The sequence below is a fragment of the Psammomys obesus genome, unplaced genomic scaffold (assembly GCF_907164565.1).
Source record: "Psammomys obesus unplaced genomic scaffold, mPsaObe1.curated_primary_1811, whole genome shotgun sequence".
In the NCBI taxonomy this organism is placed as follows: Eukaryota; Metazoa; Chordata; class Mammalia; order Rodentia; family Muridae; genus Psammomys; species Psammomys obesus.
In genome coordinates this window covers 10,213,809-10,238,916 of record NW_026593286.1, presented here as the reverse complement: position 1 = coordinate 10,238,916, position 25,108 = coordinate 10,213,809, and the positions used below count along the sequence as shown (strand labels likewise).

The window sequence follows — 25,108 nt, the reverse complement described above, 5'->3', positions numbered from 1 at the left end:
AAAAAAAAGAATGAGGGTGAGGGTGAAAAGCTTATCAAGTGGGGAGGGGGGACCAACAGCATCTAGTTTATTATGAACAAAGAGACATTTCCAGGATTTAGAAACACCCACATTCTTCATTCCAAAGAGAGCTTTTAAGCTGAAGGAATCACTCATGTTTCCTTCTCTCTACAGTATATACAGTGGAAGTCTGTGGTTTCCTTTTTTTTTTCTTTTTCTTTTCTTTCTTTTTTCTTTTTTTTCTGCAGTTTCGCTTCCATTCAATTACCAATTCTAAGCCGACACTTGAAAACACCCCAATAGAATACATTCTCCTTCCATTTGGAAAAAAAAAAATACAAAACTAAGATTAATTCTTAAAAGGAACTCAGCTCAACATCAAGTTTATATTACAAGAGACAGTATCAGCAAGTATAACTATACAGTCCAGAACCTTCTATGGCACTATGATTCTTATTATATTATTTTTTCTGAATTAGAATCTTAAAACAAGGATGATTATACCCTAGTCTACTCTTTCTAGCCTTGTTTTAAGCATTTGCTCCACTCTTTATAAGAGAACACTGAATACCTCAGTTCCACATCCAAAAAGAAGATGTGCTGTAAGGAAAGTTACATTTTCATTAAAAAAATTACACATATAAATCAAAACCTATGTTAAATATTTAATACTCTCTCCACCCAACGTGAACAGTCCCACATGAAATAATTTACAGCGGTGCTTCATGGAACATGGTCTCCGAGTAGATGAAACAGACGTTGTAAATTCGAGGAGAGTAAACCCATTCTCTTGCAGCAAGGCGGGTGGAGGCGCACACCAGCACATCTCGGCCAGCTAAGTCCTTAAAGTTCAAGATGACGTTTACACAGACTCATTGTTCCGGTGTCACAGTGCTTTTCTCGTTGCTTGGCACAATACAGAACGTGCAGTTCAGTCAGTGAACTCCTGAGGATTGTACAAGGTAAACAAATGCATCGTACCATCTACTGAGGAGGAAGACGTGAGGTCCTGGTTGTGAATCGTGAAATAGTTCGAGTCTGGGTACCCATGAGTTAAAAGGAGGATTTGCTGAGGTCATTTAGGTCTTCATTCTGCAAAGAAAGTGGGGAAAAATGTCACCACAGGCATCTGGAAATGTGTATTCAATCACAAGTTGGGGTGCGCACCCCTTTCAGAAGGGAGGCTGGATGAGACCAACTAAAGTTGTAGGCACAAGGAGTAGCGTGTACCTACATGAAATCAAAACACTGTATTTAACTTTTCTTTCAAGATACAAGTGTTTACAGTAATCACAAACTAAAAGTAGTCAATTCCAAAACAGCAAACACATCAACCTGATGCATACATTTCAGAGTTTTGGCAACAAATAAACACAAAAGTCTTTGAGGTTATGATTGAAACAAAAATGTACATTCTAGTTCTTGAAATACTATCAAACATAAGGAAGAGTTAGAGCCTAAAATCAGGCTTCTAATTTAGGTGGCATAGAAATTTCCTTAGGGAAAAACATTACATTTCTTCTCTGCAGTTCAACAAAGCTGACCAGAATAGGGCATTATCTGTAATTCTCTTTCAGAAAGGAGACCATTTATGATCCCTTGAAAGCACCTCTTGCTCTCAAGATTTACATCAGACAGTCCTTCGGGAGTACCTATTTTTATACACTCAGAACTGAGTCTATACATATCAGTATATACAGAGTGCCCCAAACATTCTGTAGCGAAGCAGAGCTGATTGTCATAAATTTGTTGAATGAGTAAGTGGTTTTATTAAAATGCCACGGAGTGTGGAAAGTTGAATTGTGCTGAAGTTTGCCTCCTAGCAGTTCCAGAAAGGCAAACCAGTTTTATTTGTACCTTGATAGAAAGTGAAGCAAACAGGTGAATTTCACAACAGGTGCACAGAAGGAAAATTCTAGCTGCACAAAGGAGAGAAGGGTGCTTTTAGCTAACAATATTAGCTAAGTACCTTACTGACACATTTGGCTGCATTCAGAAGAAAGGGGATAATCCGGGGTGTGGAAACAGGGATTTTCGCCCTGGTGTTTGTACAAGGCTTCCCACACAGCAGGCACTTAATAAGTGTGAGCCCAACAAAGGGCAGGTGTGCCACAGGCTTGCCATTGAAGACGTGATAGCCAAAGACCTGTGACGGTAAGAGCCCAGCAATGCATACTCTATCAGAGGAATGCAGTTTTACAGGATTGATAAAGACCTCACAGGACATATGGAGTTAAATGTAGAGAACTCAGGCAGGTACATACTAAAAACCTCAATGGACAGCCCTGGATGTCTCTTATCTAATTCCATGACTAACAAAGGCGATGCCTTCAGATAAGATCAAGGTCCACATGAGATCCAAGGAGGGGAGTGGTTTCTAAAACTCACATGCACAAATGCTGACCAACACAACTTGTCTTTCCTCTCTCCCTCTCCTCTCCCTAGTTTTGCGTTTGAGACTGGGTGTTGCTATGAGGTCCAGGATGTCCTTGAACTCACAATCCTTCTGCCTCAGCCTTTCCAGTGTTGGGATTAGAGGAGGTGTGTACCAACAAGCCCAGCCTCTACCTCCTTTTGAAGAGATTGACTATGATTCTGGGCCACTAACATTTACTATTTACATAATGGATTTCAGACGAGTCGAAGTTTACCAAATGAAGACTCTCATTGTAGGAGGAGATTTCTATTTATTTAAAAATATTAACTCTGCCTCTAAGAGACAAGGTACTTTTTTACTTACCAAGACAGACTCAGAATAGAAATGCCAAAGCGAAAACAAACAAATGAAAGGGTCCTGGGTTTCTCACGTACACTACAGTGAGACAGGACTTACTTCAGGAGGAGAAAGGACCAGGCCACCCTTCCAACAGCCCCAGCTGGGCTATGAAACTTGCCAGCCAAGCTCCAGGCTTCTCATTTTCTTTTAACTCCCTTCAGAATATCAAGAGACACCTAGAAAAGAGCTTCACAGCTCTGGACCTAAAATCAGTCAGGTGGACCACACTATATGAAATAACTCACCACAAAGAAACTGCCAAATATACAATGCAGAGGGGGTGGGAGAATGGAGGGCACGCAGCATGTTTTTCACTTCATATCTGGCTCTCCTCCAGAAGGCCTGAATGAACAGCTTAGGTCAGGAACAAACTGTACCCAGGTTTATCATCACACGTGCCAAACAGCATGAGCATACAGGGCAGGGACTAGGGGACCCTTGGAGGAGAGACAAAAATGTGGCCTTGCTACGGGCTTAAACGGATTACTTTGCACCGTCAGGTGCCATGCTTATAATTTTGTGTAAGCATGTTCAAAAAGGCAGGGAATAAAAAGAGAGAGAGAGAGAGAACACACGCCTACATCAAATGCCTTCCTTCCAAACTCTTAGCGTACTACTTTAAAATGGTTTTCCTATCAATCCTTGCCAACACACGCTTCAGCCACACGTATTACCTATTGGTGTCACCGACGTAGAAACTTACGAAAAAGTAAAAGCTGTAGGTGATGTGGGGAGGAGGGAACAGAGGGCTATAGAGGAAGTCTGAAGTCCACACCTGCCTGGCTTTGTACAATGGTATGAACCTGTGACTGCATATAAAGGCTGACTGTCAGATAATGACACAGATTTTTTTTTTTTTTTAAATTAACAACCCTCAGTGAGAACTGTCCTTCACCATGGCCCTTTTGGAGGCAGCATATTCATTCCAATCATGCAGCCATTGTTTGTGGCAGTGTTTGTGGAATGCCTCCTCAAGCTCCCCTTTCTTTCTGGAACTGTCTTCTCCACCACAGACATGGTCTCTCCCGTGGTCTCTACAGCAGCCGGTCTTAGCTCTTGGAAGGCACATTTGATCTTCAGAGACAGCCAAAAAGCTTTCATAGCCAGATATGGCGACTAAAGGGGCTGAATAAGCAGGGTTGAGGGTTCCCAGGAACCCATTATCTAAAGCCGGAGAGCATCAAGACTGAAGCTGCAAAGATTTAGTTCTTCTCACGCATCAGGGAAACCGCGTCTTTCACAGAAGACTTCTCAGAGGCTTTACGAGGCTTCCCACATCCTTCTCACTCCACTCTTGCAACCTAGACAGGCTGAGCCTGCCACACCCAGTGCACGAGAAAAAGGGAGGAGGTTCTAGGTGCCCATGTTACTCACGAGGGCCTCACAGTCACCCAAATTCAATAAATACCGTTGATAAACACAAATGCAAAGACAAATACCATAACAAGCAACAGCAAACATGACACAGTCATATGTACATGCAATATACTGGATATGCACAGGCTCAGTTGGCAGATACCAACCCCCCATAACCAAACGTGGCCATGCCGCTTCCCAAATGTAAGAGCTCACTGGTCCTATTCACAAACTGAAAACAAAACGGCAACACGTTTCCTTAACAGAAGACACTGCAAATATCAAGTGTTGATGTTCTGTCACACAGCGATGTTCTCTCCAGTTACATCTCTGGGGGATAACTTGTTGAACCCAGAAATGTGATGCACCTGTCAGAGATTTTGTAGCAGGAAATTACACTCTGACAAAATTTCATCACCACATCAGTATCTACTTCACCCTTCTCTCTGTGTATCTTCTTTGTAAGATAAAACCCACCTAGTCCTGCTGCCAGAAAATGAAAAATGTAGTTTTTAAATCATTATCAAATGAGTCAACACTTGAGCAATGCCACGGGAATCCAACAGATTATTGCATTATTGCATCCATGAAGAATTTACATCTTCCGGAACTGTACCCACTTAAACCAGGCCTGCTAGAGCTGAAAAACAAACACAGCTTTTGCTTCCTTACACCTTGTTTTGGCCTACTGTCAGTTTTGACAGTGAGAGTTGAAAACAGCGCACAGCTGAAACAGAAGTCCAAGGGACAGATCTGTACCCTTCCAGCATCATACTTTTAATCAAAACCATTGATAAGGGTTATTTACCAACTTGTGCTTGCATGTTTTGAAACGTCTTGCCAGTTTGTGAAGTCAAGTGCCACACAGTACTTAGTGTCTGACTAGAGTTACTGGTCTTGACTTTCAGGGGTAAAATATGGTTCTAAAGTGTAGTCACAAAGTAACCTCTCCTCTGATGACATTTTTAAAAGAACTGCGGGACTGAGTTTCCCTCCATGGAGATCACTGTTTGAAATCTCACTGCGGATTTAGTAAGACAATTTCCTGTCAACTAAATCCCCATACTTAAAGAAATGAGTCAAAGTTTGGAATGCCACTCCTGGTTATTTTGGCATGTGTAAGGTCCTGGGTTCAAACTACTACATGGCAAGAATAGTGTCAATGCAGCACATTAGTGTATCGTTTAACATAAATCTCTGTATTTTTAGAAAAGTTACCATACAGAATATTATAAAATTTAGGAAGATCTACAGAAGTAAAAAAAAAACCTTGAGTATAATGCCTGGCTGTGAAGCCTGTGATAGCAACATCTGGCATCTTCTTCTACCACTTTTCCACTTCATATTTTTAAGACAGGGTCTTTCGCTAAGTCTGAAGCACACAAATTCAGCTGGATTAGCAGCCCAGACAGCCTCAGGGATCCTCTTGTCTCTGCCTCCCAACACTAGGATCACCCGTATGCGAAACAATGCCCGGCTTTTTAAAGTGGGCTCTTGGAATCGAACTCAGATCCTCAGGGCAGCAAGCACTTTACCATCTCCCCAGGAGACATCTCCCCAGATTTGCCAGTCTTTGGTTCTCTTATGTCACACAATTACATCCAAGTTCACACCACCGTCATTCATTCCTCTGGCTTTCTCCCTGCTACTGCGATAACTTCTGGTCTTACTAATTTTTTTTTTTAATCACATCTTCTGGAAAGTTGATATAGTCATACGGTATTTATAATTTACTCCAAGAAAACTCTTTAAAAAAAAAAAAGCATTCCTCAATCTAGTACGTGAAACAGTAAACTAAAGAATAACAAAACCAAATACACCAGCTGCAAATGTCATCACAGTTCTTGCAGTGAACAGGTATCCCTGAATTATAACATCATTATCACAATTCTAGATGAGGAAATGGAAGCACCACTCTACTTGATAGACCATGAAACACTTGCTAATGGGACCCTGTGACCTGACAGTCAGAACTCTAACGCTGTCAGATGACAGCACCCTAGGAACCAAGAAGCATTCTGGAAAGTCCTCCCTCAGCCCTGCCAGCCATCCACTTAAGGAAAAGGAAAGCTAGGACCAGAGAAAGTTTAGGGCACAGGAAATCTACTTGGTCTTTAGAGGGCGCAGTTAGGAAGTATTAAGGCAAGTTAAAGCTTTGGAAGAAGGTGAAGCTAGGTGGAGAAAGCCATGCAGTAATCACAGTGAAATGAATAAAGTTAGACTTGAATGAAAGTTAGAAGTAAGGACTGAGGTAGCTGCTACTTGACATTGGAAAATAAAAAGGCATATAAGCTAAAAGAAAGAAAACTTCTTTTCAGCCTGGCCAAGACTGAGCTGGCAAGACTGGGTTCCGTGGTCTTAAATGGCAAAGGGTAACCAACCAGGCCAAACCAGTGCTTTAATGGAGCTGCTTAAATAGCACTCGTGCCTGGTGCCAGTCACATGGAGAGGCTGGTGAAAATAACAAGGTTTCTGGCCAGACCTTCACGAGCACAGAGTTGCCAGGGAGAAAATCCAGGATGAAGTGCCAACATGTGAGAGGCCATCTCGCTCCAGTTCCTCCTTTGTCCCTGCAAAAGACCTTCTGGCAGGGCTGATGACTTCAGGAGACCACCAACGAAGAAAGGCAAGTTTTATTAAAAGGAAAAATCAAGATCTACCAAGGAGGCAATTGAGCCTTTTGGTTCCTCTGTGTCCTGACCTCACTGGGTTACTCCTTCCCTAGCATCCATGGGGCTCTGGAAACTTCTCAAAATGATCAGGGATCAGAAGAGAAATTTAAACAAACACGTTCAGTTTTTAATAAATAAAGGTGTGCTCTCAATAAGAGGTTTAAATAAAATTGAAAAACATTTTAAACTGAAGCTAAAGTGATGGCTCAGGGGTTAAGAATACTTATTGTTCTTCCAGGAGAACCCAGTTTGAGTCCCAGGACCCACATGGCCGTTTACAACCACCTGTAACTCCAGGGCATCAAGCACTCTTTTGGCCTCTGTAGGCACCAGGAATACATACAGTACCCATTAATGCAGGCAAAACACTCATAAATAGAAAGTAAAATTAATTTAAAAATCTTTTAAAACCAAATTAATCATTCCTTTAGCTAATTGGGGGGGGGGGGGCACGATAGTAAAGCAAATGGTATCAATGGCATAACAGTGTCCCTGGAAATCTGTAAATCAAAATCTTTCAATGTTTCTATCAATACTGCATGTTTACTACAATTAATAATTTTTGTAAACCTGGCAGATCTAGAATCGTCAAGAAGACAAACCTCTGTGAACGCTGCTGAGAAGCCTTCTGGATTAGGTTAACTGAGGCAGGAAGACCCACCGTAAATGTAGACTGGAATCCAGGAGTGAATGAAAAGGATAAAGTGATCTGAGCCACAGGATCCAGCCCTCTCTGCCTCCTGACTGATGATGTCACGTGACCAGTTGCCTTATGCTCCATTTGCCACAACGTCTTCACCAAGATAGCCTGTATCCCTGAATCATGGCCCTAAATAAACCCTCCCATCCTCAGGCTGCTTTTGTCACAGCAATGAAATAAGTAATATATACATGGACATAAATCTTACTTATTAGAATCGAATATTAGAATCAAAGATGGGAAGACTTAGAAAAACTCCTCTTCAGGACAATGTCTGACCATCAATGTCCTGGGGCAGGAAGTCTTTCACACTCACAGGAGTTCTTTCAACAGCATCTCCTCTCTTACTGGAACTACAGTCTAGGTAGTTCTGGGGATTATACTGTACCATCACGTCACTTTTTGGTTTGGGGTTTTATCTTGTTTATAATGGTCAAAATACAAGACACAGAATTTATAAGTCTGGCTGGGATACAAACCAGTGTACGTAAATTACATCATGGCTTCCTTTACAATGTGGTGTACAGAGAGAGTAAAAAGGGTTTGCAGCGCAGTTTCTGTAATTGGACAAGAAGGGAAGGAAGCAGACCTATTGCCACCACCTTTCCTTTGCTCTTAAACACTAAATAAGTTTCTCATGCGTGCTCTTTCCCTGGGGTCTGATTGCTCCAAGAAGGCAAACCTCTGGCTGTGCATGTCAGTAAATGTCCACATACCCCAGTTGTTTCCCAACCATCATCAGATTTTCCATAACAACGTGAGAACAGGGCCCAGGACAGACATTCACACAGACAGTCCTGGGTCTGCCTGGAGCTGAGCTAACGTTACCACGACTGACATCACTTCTGGCAGCTGGAGAAATAGGGAAACCTGTGTTTAATCTATTTCCTGATGGCTACAAATGTGAGCCGGAGGCCCCGGTATTATGGTTGTGGTTGGTTTTACGGAAGATCTTGGTAATGCAAGAAATGTGTATGGAACCAAACAAGAAGGTCTTAATGGAAACAGGGGACCTCAGTGGTGTGGCCTGAGTCCCACCCCGTAGGTGGTTTAAACACGTCTACTAGAAAACATTGACACTCCCAACAGTTCCTGGGAGTTTAATGTTATACACGCTAATGTTATACGCATCTAAATAACATCTCCAGGAAACCCTCCTGTCAAATAACAAGGAAAAAGTTTTGTCTGTTTGACTGTTTCTCTTCTTACTTTGAAGAGACTTTGGGGCAGGGAGAAACATGCTGCATCGAATTTGATCTTTGTTTAAAATTAAGTAAACTGTTAAAAAAAATAAGGTCTAATTAATAAAAGAGCAGAGTGAATGGAATTTTATGTAAGAAGTGGGAAATAGTAAGAGCTGGAGAGGACAGGAACTCCACAAGGAGAGCAACAGAACAAGAAAATTTGATCACAGGGAACTTCCCAGCGACCCATACTCCAACCAAGGACTATCCGTGGAGATAACCTAGAACCCTGACAATGCAGCCACTTCTGATGAGAACTGATAGACTAAGATCAGAAAGAAGAGGAGAACCTCCCCTATCAGTGGACTTGGGGAGGGGCATGCATGCAGAAAGGAGGGGAGGATGGGACTGGGAGGGGAAGAGGGAGGGGCTTATGGGGGGATACAAAATGAATAAAGTGTAATTAATAAAAGTTAAAAAAAAATAAAAGAGCACTTTCTCTCTGAAACTAATTGAAAATACCTAAGAATATGGCATTATCCAAACAGAGCTCATTGATCTAAGTTAAAAACTCTTAAGGAAATACAACTTACAAAAGTTTGTGGAGTATGAGGCTAAATTTTAAACAAACAAACAAACAAACCCCTAATCACTCCTTCATCTTTTGGCTAAGATCAAATGTTAGCAAAAGAATAAGGAAAGTTAGAAAACCATGCCAACCACCTTCGACTGCTCAAGTCCAAAGCGAAGGTTCCTATAGAAGGGTTGTGTCAAAGATAAACTGTAGACGTTCCTTACAATAAAGCAATTATGTGTGCTTTGTCCAATGTTCTAATTTAATTTCTATTGCTAGGATAAAACAAGCAAACCTTAGGGGAGAAAGGGCCTTTTGTAGCCTACAGTTCTAGGCCACAGTCCATCACCAAGGGGAAGTGAAAGCAAGCACCTGAATAAAGTCACATCACATCCACAGTGAAGAATGAAACAAAAGCATGCATCCTTGCTTGCCTGTTTGCTTGTTCTCGGCTAGCTTTCTTGTTGCTCATACTGTTAAGGACCCCCTGTCTAGGGAATGGTACTGCCCACAGTGTGGTGGGTCTTCTGGCCTCAATTAAGAGAGACAATACTCAGAGATATGGCCACAGGCCAACTAGTCCTAGAGAATTCACTGTCTTCCATGCGACTCTAGACTGTGTCAAGTTGACAATTAACATTAAATAATGCACCCTGAACTGCCACTATTCTAGTGATAAATAAGTGACCTATAAAGGAGTGCATTCTAAAATGTATGTTGGTAAAGTCAACCTGCAAAAGTTACTTTGAAAATGAAAATTGGGCTATCGCATAGCTTTACTGCCTTTGAATAATAGGTCATTTTGTCTAACTCCAAACTTACTCACAAATTAAATTGTGAATGGAAGCGACGGCAGCTTCTACCAGCTCCTCCCAGTAAAGAGCTGTTCTAAGCTCTTTACTTTTAGACTAGTTACTCACTCTCCTGAAGTTTAATATTTTCATCTACAGCATGGAATAACAATAACCACTGCGTAGGATTATCATGAAGCTCTATTGAGGCGATACGTGAAATTTCCTTCTTGTGCATGCCATAGAAATTCTCTTTATTATGTATGTTATAGATGTCCGTAATCTGTGGTTCTTTTTTAACCCCTCTGACTAAGAACTAGAAATCCTTGGCACTCAAATAGTCTCCTGAGGCCTGAAAACATAAAAACTTACCAGCTGAGAATAGCTTATGAAACTAGCAGGCACAAACAGGTGTACAGAGCACACTACAGACACAGGCTACCGCTGAAGGCAGAACGGGTACGTAGCTTAGTGAGAGAGATACAGTCACCCTGGAGAGGAGGTGGCACGAGAAATGAAAACAGAAAAGAAAGGAAGTGGGGAAGCTCACTGTGTCCTGTGGTATGCTTTTATACAGGGACAGGGGCACAACAGTAGTTACCAGCAAGACAGTAGCACTCATTTGAAAACACCCCTGAAAGGCCGCTTCTGCTGCTTAAAGATATTAGCAGCCAGAAGCTCCCTCGCCCTCTCTTAAGTCTGACAATGAAAACTTTCACAGAGAAACTATGTGAACAAGCTCAGAGAGGTGCTCACTGGAGTGTTTTTAGTGCACCATTCCTAGTTTCCAAAGCGTGTTTATCACTGTGGGGTAGGAACTGGGTGGCTTAGGTTTCTAAGTTCCTCCCTCCAATCTCTCATCTGAAGGGACCGAACAGGACAGTGACCTGACCAGTCAGGGCTGCCTGAGCAACCTGAAAAGCTGAAGTTGATGCCAGATGCAATCAGGTCTAACCACTGGCAGCTGGAAGGGGAAGGGGGAAATTTTGAAAGATAATCTGAAGGAGTTGATAATGCGTACATGGCTGCCTGCCTTTGAAGAAGACATTGGTGTAGGTTCCTGGCCCACAGCAAACAGCTCTTCATTGTCTCACACAAAAAAGCAAAATTCTCTCCTCTGGCAAAGGGGGTGACCTTTCACCTGCTGACCCCAAAGGTCCTGCGCCTTTGCTTTCATCTTTCAAGACTCACTTCTGCTTGGCTCTACAGACAGCCCAGGGCTCTGTGTGTGTGTGTGTGTGTGTGTGTGTGTGTGTGTGTACACATGTACATTCATGTGCAGGCTGGAGATCAACTTTGGGTCCTTTCTCTGGCACCACATGTCCCTTGTTTTTCTGAGACACTGTCTCTCTGTGTCCTGAGATTTGCCAAGCAGGCTAGGCTGGCTGGTCAGTGAGCCCCTGCGGTCCACCTGTCTCTACCTTCCCAGCACTCAGATTCTAGGTGTGTAGTCCAAGCCCAGCACTTTCACACTAGCTGTTGGGATCACATGAGGTTCTGACGCTTGCAAAGACAAGCACCTTACTAGCCCAGCTATTCCCCGGGCCCTTATTCTTTCTAACTTGGAGAAGTCCTTGGTTTGGAAGCTCCCTGGCTATCTCTAAAAATCACAACATCAAAACAGTTACACACACCATATGAAAACAGACCTTATTCTAATTTACTGGGTGTGAAGGTCCTTCTTGTCCTGCCTTGTGTCTGTTGTCTGTTATTTGCGTTGCACTGCCCTTAAACTAAACAAGACATTCTAAAGCACCCACTCGTGGAACTAATATTCTTCTACATCATCATCTAGAAGACAAAATCATGTCTAGGCAGTGCAAGTTCCCACTGTGTTCTAACTGTGTCGTGAAACATAATTTTCTGAGGATGAAAATAAGCTTTCGGTGGATTGATACACTTGCAAGTCTGTTTTCTATGTGTCTTCCAGGTAACCTTTCAACTGTGCTTGCTGTCTGAACAAATTATAGGCAAATTTTGGGGTATACATTCATTTATCCACAGGTCCAGGCCACTTGATTAAGGTTAAATGATTTCACCTAAAGCAAAGGTAATGCGCTTCAAATTTTGGGAAAGAGATCCCCACAGCTCTCAGTAATTGAAGACAGGGACGTGTTTGGGGTGTGGCCAATGAATAATTATTTGACTAGCCTAGAAGAGGTTCTGGTGCTTGAATCTCAGCAGTCCTCCCCCTCAATTTGATATTCTTAAAAACTCAGTAGACTTTTTAATGCTACAAATCATGCACCCTGATTAAGAAATGAAACCACTTTTAATAATGATGATAATTGTTTTCAACTTATATTTGTATCCTCCTCCTCCTCCTCCTCCCATCCTGGAAATGGGGTCAAAGCGTAATCCAGCCTTGTCCATAAACACATAGAAAGCAATTTAGAGTCCCTGTCAACATTGAAGGCTGTCGAGGCTACACACCAAGCTATACTGACGATCTTAATGTACAGCATTTCCTCTAATCCTTACCACCACACCGAGAATCTACCATTGTTCTTGTTTTCAAACAAGTGAAAGAAGGATTAGAAAGGGTGAGTAAGAATCCTCAAGCTCTCCCAGCCTGGACCCAGGGCTGTTGGAATGGAAATCCCATGCTTTTAGCCACACACTCACAGACAATGCTATAAAAAGCATGGGTGGAAGCATTGTTAAACCTTTCATCTAAACAGAGTCCACTTCAATATACAAAGTTATTTTCGTAAAAGGAAGCCAAGGGTACGCTCTGTGTTTGCAGAGGGTAATGAGAAATTACATGCTGAAATGCCACACTGATAGACAGCAACAAAAACAACGGTCCACCTCAGAGGCACCTACATCTCAGAAATACCTTCCCTGCTGGAAAGCATCTGCCAGTGAGATTGCCATCACAGAAAGCATGCTTTTATCCTTTCTTAGGTGTTCTCCTTGCGTGTTGGGGAGACACACTGAAAACGTAACCCCCTCATTTACGGTGGAGTCTAGACAGCGGCAGACACAAGCAATGAGTGTGACTAATAGAGCCTACCAAACACAAGGAGAGCCAAAGGTAAAGACTGAGGCCTGCCGATTACGGACCCTGTAAGATAGGATCCTTTTTTCCCTTTAAAGGGCCCAACTATGCTGCCCCACTGTTTCTGGTTAAGACCTAGTGGCCATGGTGATATTTTTACCCAGTAGTTTTCCTTCAGCCCTTCTTTCCTTTATTTAGAAAGCTATATAAAAAGCAGAAAAAACTATACTTATATAGTCATGAACCATACGCTATAATAGGTAAATAAAAGTCTTTCGCCGTTAGAGGCCACAAAAGAACATAAAATTAAAAAGTAAACTACAAACAGCTGCATCTCCCCTCCCACTTGTTTACATTCTTAGACATCCAGCTTTTAAAAATATTCCCTGTGTAGATCAAAACATGCTGTGCTTGAAAAAGAGGAAAACAGTGACGTTGGCTTTAAAGTACGACCCAGTTTACATGTAAACAGGGCCAAGTTTATACACAGTCGGCAGCAACTGAACTGAATGGCTCCAATGGAGACCTGTAATTAAGTGTGCTAGTTATCTCCCTCCACAGAAAAGTTTTTTAAAGAAAATTACCTATGATGCTGTTAAAACGATGTCTAGCATGAGCCTTAAGTTCCATCCAGTCTAGATAATAGATACGGTTCTTTCATACTGAAATTGAGTCCTGTGCTCTAATGTCTGAGTGACTCAGTGGTACGAGGTCTTAGGGTTGACGGTAGCACATGCCTGTAACGCCCGGGACTAAGGTCATTCTCAGCAACTCAAGCTTGAAGCCAGCCTCACTTAAATAGGTAAGGCCATCCATTACTTGGCACACTGTCTTCAAATCCCCTACTTCCTCCCTCTTCCTTCCCCTCAACGTTTCTTCTTCTCACTTTAATACATTCTTTCAACTAGCAACACCCATAAATTCAGCTCGGCCCATTTCGGATGGTCAGGTTTAGAAAACCAGGTGGCCTCCTACCAGCAACCTCCTTTCTTCTTATTAAATTCTTGCCTGTCGAGCATCTGAACACTAACAAGAAGCTGTCCTGAGGAGCGAGAGAAATGATTCAACACAGTAAGGCGCTTGCTGCACAAGCTTGAAAACCTAAGCGTGGATCTCCAAGGCCTGGTAAAGAAGCATAGCACTGTGCACATGCAATTTCAGCACTGGGGAGGCAGAAGCAGAGGCAGGAGGCTCTCTAGGGCTCGCTGGCTAGCCAGAAGCGATAAACATCCTGTTCAGTGAGAGACGCTGTCACAAAAAGCAAGGTAGACGAGGAAGTAGGAAAATGTTGGGAAAATGAAAAAGCAGTATAACACTCCCCCGCCCCCGTGCGGGGGAGGGGTGGTCTAGGTAAGATCATACCATTACATGGCCCACTGTTTTTCATCCTCTGCTTCCTTTCTCCCTCCTCCTTCCCCTCATCTCTTCTTTTTCCTTTCAATTTAATATATTCTTTCCACTTCCCTAGGTCTTCAGGAGCATACTTTGAGTTCTATCGCCCTTTGTGTTTCCAGATTCGTTCATGAAAGCCGTTTCTACCTCCAAGCACTGGTGAACAAATGCCTTATAAACAACGTGCTTTATTGTTGGACATATAATTTAAAATAATACTCAAAGAAGTAGAGGAAACGTAAACCACTTCACACTCTCACAAGACCAATATGTCTGTCAGCTTTCAGTCAAAACCAAACGCCCAATGAGTCCTTTTAAAAAGAAAAACTTAATACTTTTTGTCTCAAGTTTTTAAGCAGAATGTTATTTTATTGCCTTTGAACCTAAATACTTACCCAGTTTTATATTTGTATTTATTTGGGACTTGTGAAGGGTAAAATTCTTAACAGGAATATTCTGACTTGCTAAAAAAATTTACATACTAAGCTATTGGACTTTGATATCACACAGAACTAATCAATGGGACTATTAATTTGATTTCCTCTTTGGCCTCTAAGACATACACCTGAGTTAAATTCCACTGTAAAGATAAAATTGAAACATAAAGGGCATAGTGGCAAAGAGGTGGTAGAGGGGGCTGAAATGAATTGATCACACACAAGTGGTTAAAAAACCTCATGAACAGCTGAGTAGGACACAGTCCAGTCGTAGATTCCTAAAATATTAAAAGAGGGAGACTTTGGACAACGTACCAAGATTATCTTTGAAGATGTTTTATGAGAGCTTCTAGCAAAAATGTTCCTTCCACATCACAATTGATTTCATCTAGATATTTGTGGGATAAGACCTGCCCTGCAATTATACATTCCCTTAGGTCTGTGCCAGAGTATGACTTAAGAGGCCCAGTGAAGTACAATTTAAAAAAAAAAAAAAAAAAAAAAAAAAAGTCCAAAACTGCAGTTATGGGGATCGGGAAATTATGCAGGCTCAGAGCACAAATAAATATTACAATTAGCAAGTAATATTCATTAGGTGCCCGGGGTTCTGAAAGCCAATTCCAAATGCATATGTATATATGTATAACTGTGACATACTGCTGCTAGGTTTTTGCATTGTTATGTTCTTCAATGAAAAAATGCTCTCTGCTAAGTGAAAGGTTTCTTTCAGAGAAAACTGCTAAAGGGATTTTTCAGCAAACAAATATCTAAACATAGCACTTGCATTTTATAAAAGGACACAGACGTACTGGCTTCTGGAACCTCAAACTTCAAGGGCTTTGGCTCAGCTCCAATAAAACATGGCAGAACCATGGCAGCTGGCAAATGTCCTGAGCTATCAACCACCAAACAGCTGCAGAATCAAGACACATTCCAAGGCCTACTACTTCCTATAGCGTGGTAAATGCTGGCACACAAGGAAACACTTGTCCTCGCTAAAGCCAAAGGAAGCAACCAGAAGCTGTCAGGACCAAAGCCGTTACAGACTTTCAAAGGTACCTGTTAAAAAACTAAAGAATAAGGTAGAGACATGTTTCAAAATTCGATGAGAACGAATAAAAAAATCTTCTTCTGAATACAATTTTAAACCTGTACCTTTCTTCATAGAAAACTCAGGGGTGTTAAAAGTCACAATTAAAGTCAAAGAGAGTAGATAAAACTACAGGAATACAACCAGAAGGTTTAGCTCCTAATAGTCTGCTAGAAGGAGAGGCAGGAGAATATGCTCACCCATCCTTCCAACAAGACTTAAGTCATGTGCACCAATTAATTTTGTTTGGTTTATTTTATACTTTATGACAAGATTAAAAATTAATTATAAAACCGAGATTCAATAACTGGCTTTACTAAGAGGTTGCTCCAAATACTATTCCAACAAAAGCCAGCCCCATGAATCTCCTTTCTATTTCTTGGTGAGAGTTGAAAACAAAAATTATAAAATGTCAATAAACTGGATCTCACAGATAGCAAATCTAATCGAGTCCACACATCTCTACAAATATCCACAGCCATGTTTGTTTGTTTGTTTTTCCTCCTAATCTCCTATGGGCTCCATTAGTAAGCCCCTAAAAAAATGTAACCTGGCATTTACACTCTGTCCATCTGGAATGTTTCCACATTAGAGGTAACCCTTGCTCCTCTGCCTCCACAGAGTACACAGCTGGCAAAAACTTGCGCACATATGAGGGCAAGCACTTTTATTTACACATGCATGCACACGGTCAAACATTTAAACCCCTAGCGTCCACTTTTCTTCATTTTCAGATAATGCCAGAGACATGTGCTTTTTTAAAAGATGAAAATCTGTACTATTATCAGACACCAAATGCTATATTTTTTGGTTGAAAGATACTGCAAGAACAAAACTTCAAAACTTGCCATCAAAGCTGACTGAAATTCAAGGGGCCATCTTCACCGTACCTGGTTAGAAGCCTTGGAACCAAATACGTGTAACACAAAGGCCAATTTGTGAAAGTAACATGAAGCCAAAGGCTACATTTCATTCCTTCTCAAAGCAGCTCCCACATACATTTCAGTATAGATTTAGGAATTGCTAAGGTTCTCCGCACTGCCTCTGTGAAAACCAACCCTACTGCGTCACGATGTCAGGCTAAACTTAGACATCAAACTGGGATCTATATCAAGCTTCACAGCCTAACTCACTGTGGGCAGGAATGTGACTACTCAGACAATTCAATTCTTAACTATTGGTTTTAATGAGCAAAACATACTAATAAAATCCAGCCCTCCAGGTATTTGACAACATAATTGCTTTGGAATGCACTTCAGTATTAAACCTAGCTATTGTTGTAACTGAAGTTTTGACCACACAAGCTTAGGAGACCTACACCACAAAGCTGTGCCACGCACAGGCTGTGGGATGGCAGTTTTAGGGGTTTGTTCTGTTTTTTTGTTTTGTTTTGTTTTGTTCTGTTTTTGTTTTTGTTTTTGTTTTTGTGTTTTTTTTGTTTGTTTGTTTGTTTTGCTTTTTTGAGACAGGATTTCTCTGTACAGCCCTGGCTGCCCTGGAACTCATTCTGTAGACCAGGTTGGCTTCAAACTCAGAGATCCGCCTGTCTCTGCCTCCCCAGTGCTGGGACTAAAGGCGTGCATCACCAAGGAAGGCCCTGCTGTGATCACAGGTTTTATTTAACCACTCTCTACCAACTTCCAAGAACTATACCTTATAACCATACTACACAATGGATACTTTTCATGTAATTTCTCCCAGCTACCTTCCCCACTCTACTCAACAGTCATTTGTCCTTACACATTTTTTTGCTTGATAGCTTTAACTTAGCAAAGCCTACATGAAATTCCAGAGTGTTGCTCTTCCTCCAAATTAAATTAAATTGTATATTATTTGGGTCCTAAATTTGAACACAACTGGAATTTTGTAGATAATAGGTAATTGTAGATTGTAGATAATGGTACGTAATAGAGAGAGAATGGGGCTACCAACCTAAGAAAATGAAGTTAAATAGATCAAAATGATAGGCCTCTGTAGCATCAACTTCTGTAGGTGAATTCTAGGACCATTTGCCTATTGGGCTGCACTGCCAGGGTCTAACTGCTATGTGAAAGATGCTCAGAACAGAACAGTCACATCTAGCTCAAGGAATTCCATCAATCCTGTATGCAGAACTCTACCACACAAACTTTAGTTCTTATTAGTTTCCCCCTGACCCAAGAGAATCTGCTTACAACTACATTTCTGACTTCTTGAAGTATATACCCAACTCTCCCGACTCATACTACAGCTTCATCAATTCCTCAGGGAAAGATTTGCTCAAATTCACCTCTCTCCAGACTTACAGCTGAGTTGAAGTGGAAATCAGATGTGAGATATGGCTTTAGATTTCTATTGACTAGTATCAGGGGTTGGTCTGATGCTTGTATTTTAATGCTAATTACTGGCTCTCAAGATCTGGTTACTGCCCTATCCTTGTTGTGTAAACTTGCCTAAGACATTATTCCTGATTGGTTAATTAAAAAAAAAAAAAAAAAAAAAAAGAAAGGCCTGTACCTGGGCAGGGTGGAAGAAGGTAGGCATGGCTAAGGTTCTAGAACTGAGGGACAGGAGTATCATGGGAAAGACAGGAAAAGAGGAGGAAGGAGGACACCATGATGGGTTAGCATGGAGAAGGAATCATATGGGCCAGGAGAAAAGGCTCCAAGAATGGCATGAAAAAAAAAAAAAAAAAAAAAAAAACCCAACACCAAAACAAGAAATATAAGCAAGTATTTATAAGATTGTGGATAAAAAGGTAGCCCAGATAGGAATGGTTAAGGTAGATGACATGGGATTGTGCCTGGAAGGTTACTGAGATAGTGTAGGTAGAGTTATTTGCTAAGCCCAAAGTGTTATAAATCAATTACAAAATCTAACAGATTTCTGTTTTATTGATTGTGATAGCAATTTAAATAATATCACCGTAATAATTATAGGACAAATAATAAACATTACTTAGCCCGGTGACATTTATTTTCAACAACAGACTAGCACAGAGCAAACTCATAATGAATGGCTTTTGTGACCAGACAAACTTTGTTCAGGGAGTGCTCTCTGTCCTACCTTTTCTGGGTCTGAGCCATATACAGCCATGCAGGGTCTGGGAGAAGTTTTTTTTTATGACCCTGTGGGAAATCAGCAACTAATGTGGGTTTTCTTCAAAGTAACATCCCTCTATATCTATGGAAGTTTTCCAAAACAGCCTCTGGTCTCAAACAATCAGCTGTGAACTCCTGTAAGTGAAGACTCCATGGGGCTTTGCAATCTGCTTGCTCAACAACTGACCTTAGAGTTTTGGAGCAAGTAAGGAACTCTGCTCTGTGTAGGGTAGAGAGAAAAAGGCCGGTCCTCCCCAAGACCCTCCTCAGCCACCTCATCAGAGCAACAGAGTTTATGTTCCTCAAGTGAAAAGACTGGAACCAGAAAGGTAAAAATTAGAAATGTGGGCCCACCGCTTATGCTAAAACAGATTCAATTAGAAATTTACATTGGAAAATAAGGGGAAACAGCTATGTTATCTTATGCTTAACATTATATAAGGTTTACTGGCTGCTTCTCACAGCAGTCCCAGGGTCGAACAAAGTATCAACAAATGGTAAATGTTTGCTTTTTGGATTTTTTTTCCATCATGTTTCATCTTTGATTTCTTGTCTGGTTTTTTTATAGGACAATCAAAACGAGAAACATTTCCATAGAACCACTCAAAAACTTTCTTCAGTTTTCTTTGTTAGTTTCAAAGTGTTTCTTTTTCTCAAGTGTCAGAGCGTTTGGGTGGACATTACCTTTAGGCCTCCCTATTCGTTTCACCCGACTGTGCTGGTTCCCTACTTGCCACCATGCTTTGTGAAACTTGTGGTTCTCCAACGTCACTTTCACTAACTTAATTACGTCTGGCACATTTTCAAAAGTGTACATGTTCACACTGAATCAAAGGGATGGAGGAATAGACACCATGCATTCAAGTAGAGTGAGCTACCAGGCCAGGAGAGTATACACGAACTCAGATAATGAAGATCGCCCTCTCCCTCCCCCGCCACCACAAGGAAGGATTTGGTTTCATCACCCTCTAGCTTGCCTCCCTGAACTACTAGTATCAGCTGTCTATGGCCACTCAGAACAGGAATAGTCACAGAATGAGCACCTAAAGACAAATGGTATGTACACTCAAAAAAGCCACTGAAAGTTAATTCAACCAACATAATTTTCCAGGAAGTAGGAAATATCAGGATTTAAAAGAAAGAGAGAGAGCGTGCATGCAATAAAAAGTTGGAGCAAACCCACTGTACCTAAATGGCGCTACATGTTTCTACTGTGAGTTTAAAATATTACAAAAAAAAAAAAAAATGCTTTGAAATGTAGGTGTTGAAGCTGCCTATTATCCAGCACACAGGAAGATTAAAGGATTAAAATGAACTAACACTGTGCTTCCTAAAACATAATGAGACCTCTACACAGTGCCAGTCAAGCCGTAACCAGGTGTTATCAGTGAGGCTAAGTTTGGATCTCATAACCTAAAAACTGCTTCCAATAAAAAGAGTGCTGAAACACTGGCCCGAGGTAAAGCAGGCCAGGAAGTGAGCAGGTCACATCAGGTGACACAGCCTCCAGAACAAAAAGGACCAATTCAGGAGATATTAAAAACTGGGTCAAATTATTTATAGCTAGAATTATTTTGGAGGATTAAAACAAAGACCTGACCTCAGCAGGAAAGACCTGGCTGTTCTTTATCCTGGTGATCTAGCCCTCAAGATACCGGAGCAGGTATGCCCAGCAAGGTATGTGTCAAAAGTCACACCTGAGTGATGGGTGGCCCCGTGTCCAAGTAGGGTTGGATCTAAGACCAAACTCTCCTGGCAGTTCTCAACAGGCCTGGGTTGATCAATGGACATTTCAGAGACGACAATAATATATTGTTGAAGCCACTCTTCAGATATGCCTGGCCGGTACTAAGAATGAATCTCTGGCAATCTAGGACAGAAATGGGTTTAGCTTACATCTAAGAGATCCCAGCTCATGAGCTGTGCCAACACAAAGGATAACAGATCATGCAGAACTGTACACCTCTGCAAAAGAACACCTGGTGGCATGGTGGGTGGTCCTGGCACATTTGCTAACCTTCTCCACCATAATTTGAACAAAACCCAATTTACAATGGTCTCACAATCTCTCCAAGGTCTGGCTCAAGTCTGTTATTTCACTCCTTCTGTTACTCCTGCTCCTCCAGATGTACTGGAAAAAGCCAAAACTTCCCATTGCAGCCTTCTGCAACTCCTAAGTCTCCCAGGAGCATCCCAGCCTGAGGATGGTCATGCATCTGTCTCCTTGCCTCAACCACAGAGGCAAGGAGACTGTGTTTTGCTCAAACACAGCCTTCTCTCTCAGAAAACAGCCCACCCTACCCCTGTTTCTCTCTCCCTTTACAGCACTGGATTTCTTTGCTGGTTTTCTTGGCAACTATGTCAATTTTGGTTGTCACTTGCCTCTTCCATTACAAGAGGACACAGTCCATAAACACACAAACCTAATATTCTGCCCAATTCACCAGAGGCAAAAACTTTCTGGATATATAGTAAACTTGGACAAGTATTTATTGATATATACTGACTATACTGAAATAAAGCAATGAAATACTAAATAATAAGGTAGTAAAAATTGGAAAGATTGAGGCAAAACAAACCCGGGGCTGGGAAGATGGATCAGTCACTACTCTGCTTGCCACCTGAGTCTGACTTTCCAGCACATGCAGAATAAGTGCTGCATGATGGTATGGGCCTGTGATGCCAGTGCTAGGAGGCAAAAACAAGAAGACACCATGGGCTCACTGGTCAACCAGCTGAATCTGTGAGGTCCAGGCCAATGAGAGAGACTGTCTCAAACAACGACAACAACAGTAACAAAACAATAAAGCTGGGTGTGGTGGCCTGTATCTCAGCACTCCTAGAGGCAGAGGCAGGTGGATCTCTGCAAGTTCCAACAGGTCAACCTGGTCTACAAAGCAAGTCCAGGATAGCCAAGGCTACACAGAGAAGCCCTGTCCTGAAAACAAAGAAAAAGAAGAGAAAGAGAAGGAGGAGGAAACGTGAGGTCAACCTCTAGCTTCTGTTTTTTTTTTTTTTTTTTTTTTTTTTTGGGGGGGGGGAGGCAGTTCAAGACAGGGTTTCTCAGTGCAGCTCTAGCTGTCCTGGACTTGCTTTGTAGACCGACTCGTAGACTCATAGAGATCCCCTGTCTCTGACTCCAGGAATGCTGAGATTAAAGGTGTTCGCCACCATGCCTGGCTCAGCCTCTAGCTTCTATAGGTACCTATATAGTCAGATGTGCATACACAAGTGCCCATACACTCACACATACACCACATACATCCACATGTCCCCCAAAACAAATATGAAGAAGAGAAGAAAAAAAAGAAACCAAACCCAAGGCGCTACTCAGAAACATAGCCCTTTCTATGCTACAACAGCTACCAAGACTGCAGTGAGCACGGCTCTTAATTTGCTGATTTTAAGATCCATTTGAAACAAGACCTGCATGTCATCAAACCAATTTGAATGGCCTTGAAAGTTTACTCAAGTTTTAATTCTTCTTGGGATTCTCTGGAACGCATTCTCCAATAACAATGAGGTAATACTTCCATCACATGTTGACTGCTCAGAGTCAATATGGCTCATGTAACTCACTGTACTTCAGTATTGTTTCATGGGACTGAAGAGATGATGAGAAACAATAGAATCCTATAGCATCACCATGACAGCTAGCACTGAATCGCTCTGTGAGGGCCCATTCCCACTTAAAGCACTAACCACACGCAGATGACAGCAGTCCTCAGAGCACAACATTAATGAGCTATGACAAGCATCAAATTGGAAAATACCTGAGGCCACTACCCTTGCCTTGCCAAGGACAGTCACTAATAATGTAGTATGTGGACCCTGAATTCAGGGCAATCCAAGTTCTATGACTCAGTGACCAAGAGGAAAATAAAGCTGAACCAGAAACAACTGCCGTGTTTTCAGGAGCAACTAACTCTAAGGAAGATTAGTCAAAAGTAACATAAGCCAACAGCACTCTATACCACTACCACCACAGGGCTATTCTTGGGTCTGTCCCTGAAGCTCATCAGCACATGTATGGAAGACCTAGACATGCAGATGATGTTGTTTTAGCCTTCCTAGAACATTCAAAGAAGTCTAAGGAACAACTTCCAATTGACAACCAGTGGTTCTGGACCTACCATGACTTGTCATTATGGTTATCAAAGTAGTCTAGCAAAACCATCCTGTCTATGGGAACAGGAGAGAAAACGGACTTCTCTGCCAGAAAATGTTGTCTCAAGACACCAGGAAGCATGTATATGAACAATCAATTGTAATCAAATGGAATAGAAGCTGCAAAAATTTCTGATTGAACCCAGACTCTTCACCAAACATAAGTTACATTCATCTTAATGAAGAAGGTGACCATGGGCTGCCTAACACCTGCATAAGGTCTGGACTTTCAAATCTTACAGAATATAACATCGCAGCTTCACCATGCTGCCTCTAATAAATGGTGGAAGGGAAAAGAAAAAAGAAATCCATTCATCTCCCAGAAGAAAAGTGGGGTGACGAAAGTGAGGAAAGGACAGTAATAAAGTCCTACGAACCATATATGCAGTTTTAAAATTCCATAGTTAAGACTGCCTAAGTCATAGACAGTAATTACCAGTGCTCGCAAATTACTGTTAGGAAAAACTAATAACCAAGAACTCTACTTATAAAAGAGAAACATCCTTTAACAAGCTACCTTTTAATTCCTTTAATTATTCTTATAAACTATTATTTTTCCTCCAACCATATATTTGAATGGCTTCTTACTTGATTGATAAAAGTTTCCAAAAGGAACTTGGAAAACATCAATTTAAAACTAAATTTAAAATGATAATTAAAAGGGCTGGCAAGAGGGCCCAGCAGGTCAAGGTGTTTGCCACGAATCCTGAAGACCTGTGTTTGAGCCCCAGAAACCCCATGGTAAAAGATAAAACTCCCACAGGTTGCCCTCCAGCTTCCGCACATTTGTCATGGTGCATATGAGTGCATGTACACAGCCACATACACACACACATACACATGCAAAGACTAATGAATACATTTGAATGGTAACTACCACCACCATAATAATAATAAATTTGAATATAGTCCTTTCAGCTTCTCTGCCCATTAATTCTTTTGCTTTTGGCTGCTGCATAGCCCCCACTGTCTGAAAGAACTTTATCAGTTCATTACCTGGTTCTCCCATTAGAACATAGCAGGGCAGAAAACAAGTTCGCTTCTTTTGTTTTCCAGACAATGTCTTACAGTATAACCAAGGATGGCTTTGAAGTCAACATTGTCCTTCCTGCAGAGGGCTGGTATTACAGGCACGAACAGCCATACTTTTTTTTTTCCATTCACGTGCCCAGCACCCAAAACAGTGTCTGACATTATAACCATTTGAAGAACAAATAAAGAAACAAAAAATCTACAATACATACACATCAGACACATACATGTGAATAAGCAGACAAAATGTCATACACAAGTACACTTTAAGAAGCCCAAACATGAGAGGAAATGACGCTAGCAACAGAGCATCGGCATCCTCTCTAATTCTACCATAAGATGACTGCACCATCTTGAGCAACTTTCTTAAAGTCTTTGACCACGAGTCTATTTGTTGAACAGAAACTTTTTTATTACCTGTAAGAACACTTTCAGCTCTAACATTTTTTTCAAAATAAATTTAAGAGGCATTGTCAACAACTTTTATAATCCGTTCTTCAAGGACAGAAAAAATGGTTCTAACCCCTGACCCTTAAGAAATTTTATATCATTAACCAACCTTCTTGATCTATAGAACTGATCCACACATCTACTTGTGTACCTCTTTGTACTCACTCATTTTCTGTTTTCTTCTTTTCCTTTCCCGGTCTAGTGAAGTCATCAGAAGTAACTTTGAAACACAAATAAGCAGAGGGAGCTGGTGGATAACTGGCTAATACCAAGCACTTGAACACTGAAAAGGGGGCCCAGCTCTGAACCCTTCAACACTCAGGCCATTCGATCTCAGTATCCTTCCAAAAATCTCTGAAGTTGACAAGCCCAGACTGGAGCAAGTATGCAACTGTACATAAAAACA

At 41.4% G+C, this 25,108-nt stretch overlaps 1 protein-coding gene across 2 annotated transcripts in view; it reads right to left on the bottom strand.

The window, feature by feature from the left end:
* Window positions 1-45: 45 nt before the first annotated feature.
* Window positions 46-25,108, bottom strand: part of Irs1 (insulin receptor substrate 1) — a 48,329-nt gene continuing 23,266 nt past the window's right edge. For both annotated transcript variants that reach the window (XM_055616979.1, XM_055616978.1), the window contains exon 2: window positions 46-1,092. In XM_055616979.1, the coding sequence (XP_055472954.1) occupies window positions 1,054-1,092 (39 nt within the window). In that variant the 3' untranslated portion in view covers window positions 46-1,053. The remainder of the gene's footprint in view (window positions 1,093-25,108) is intronic.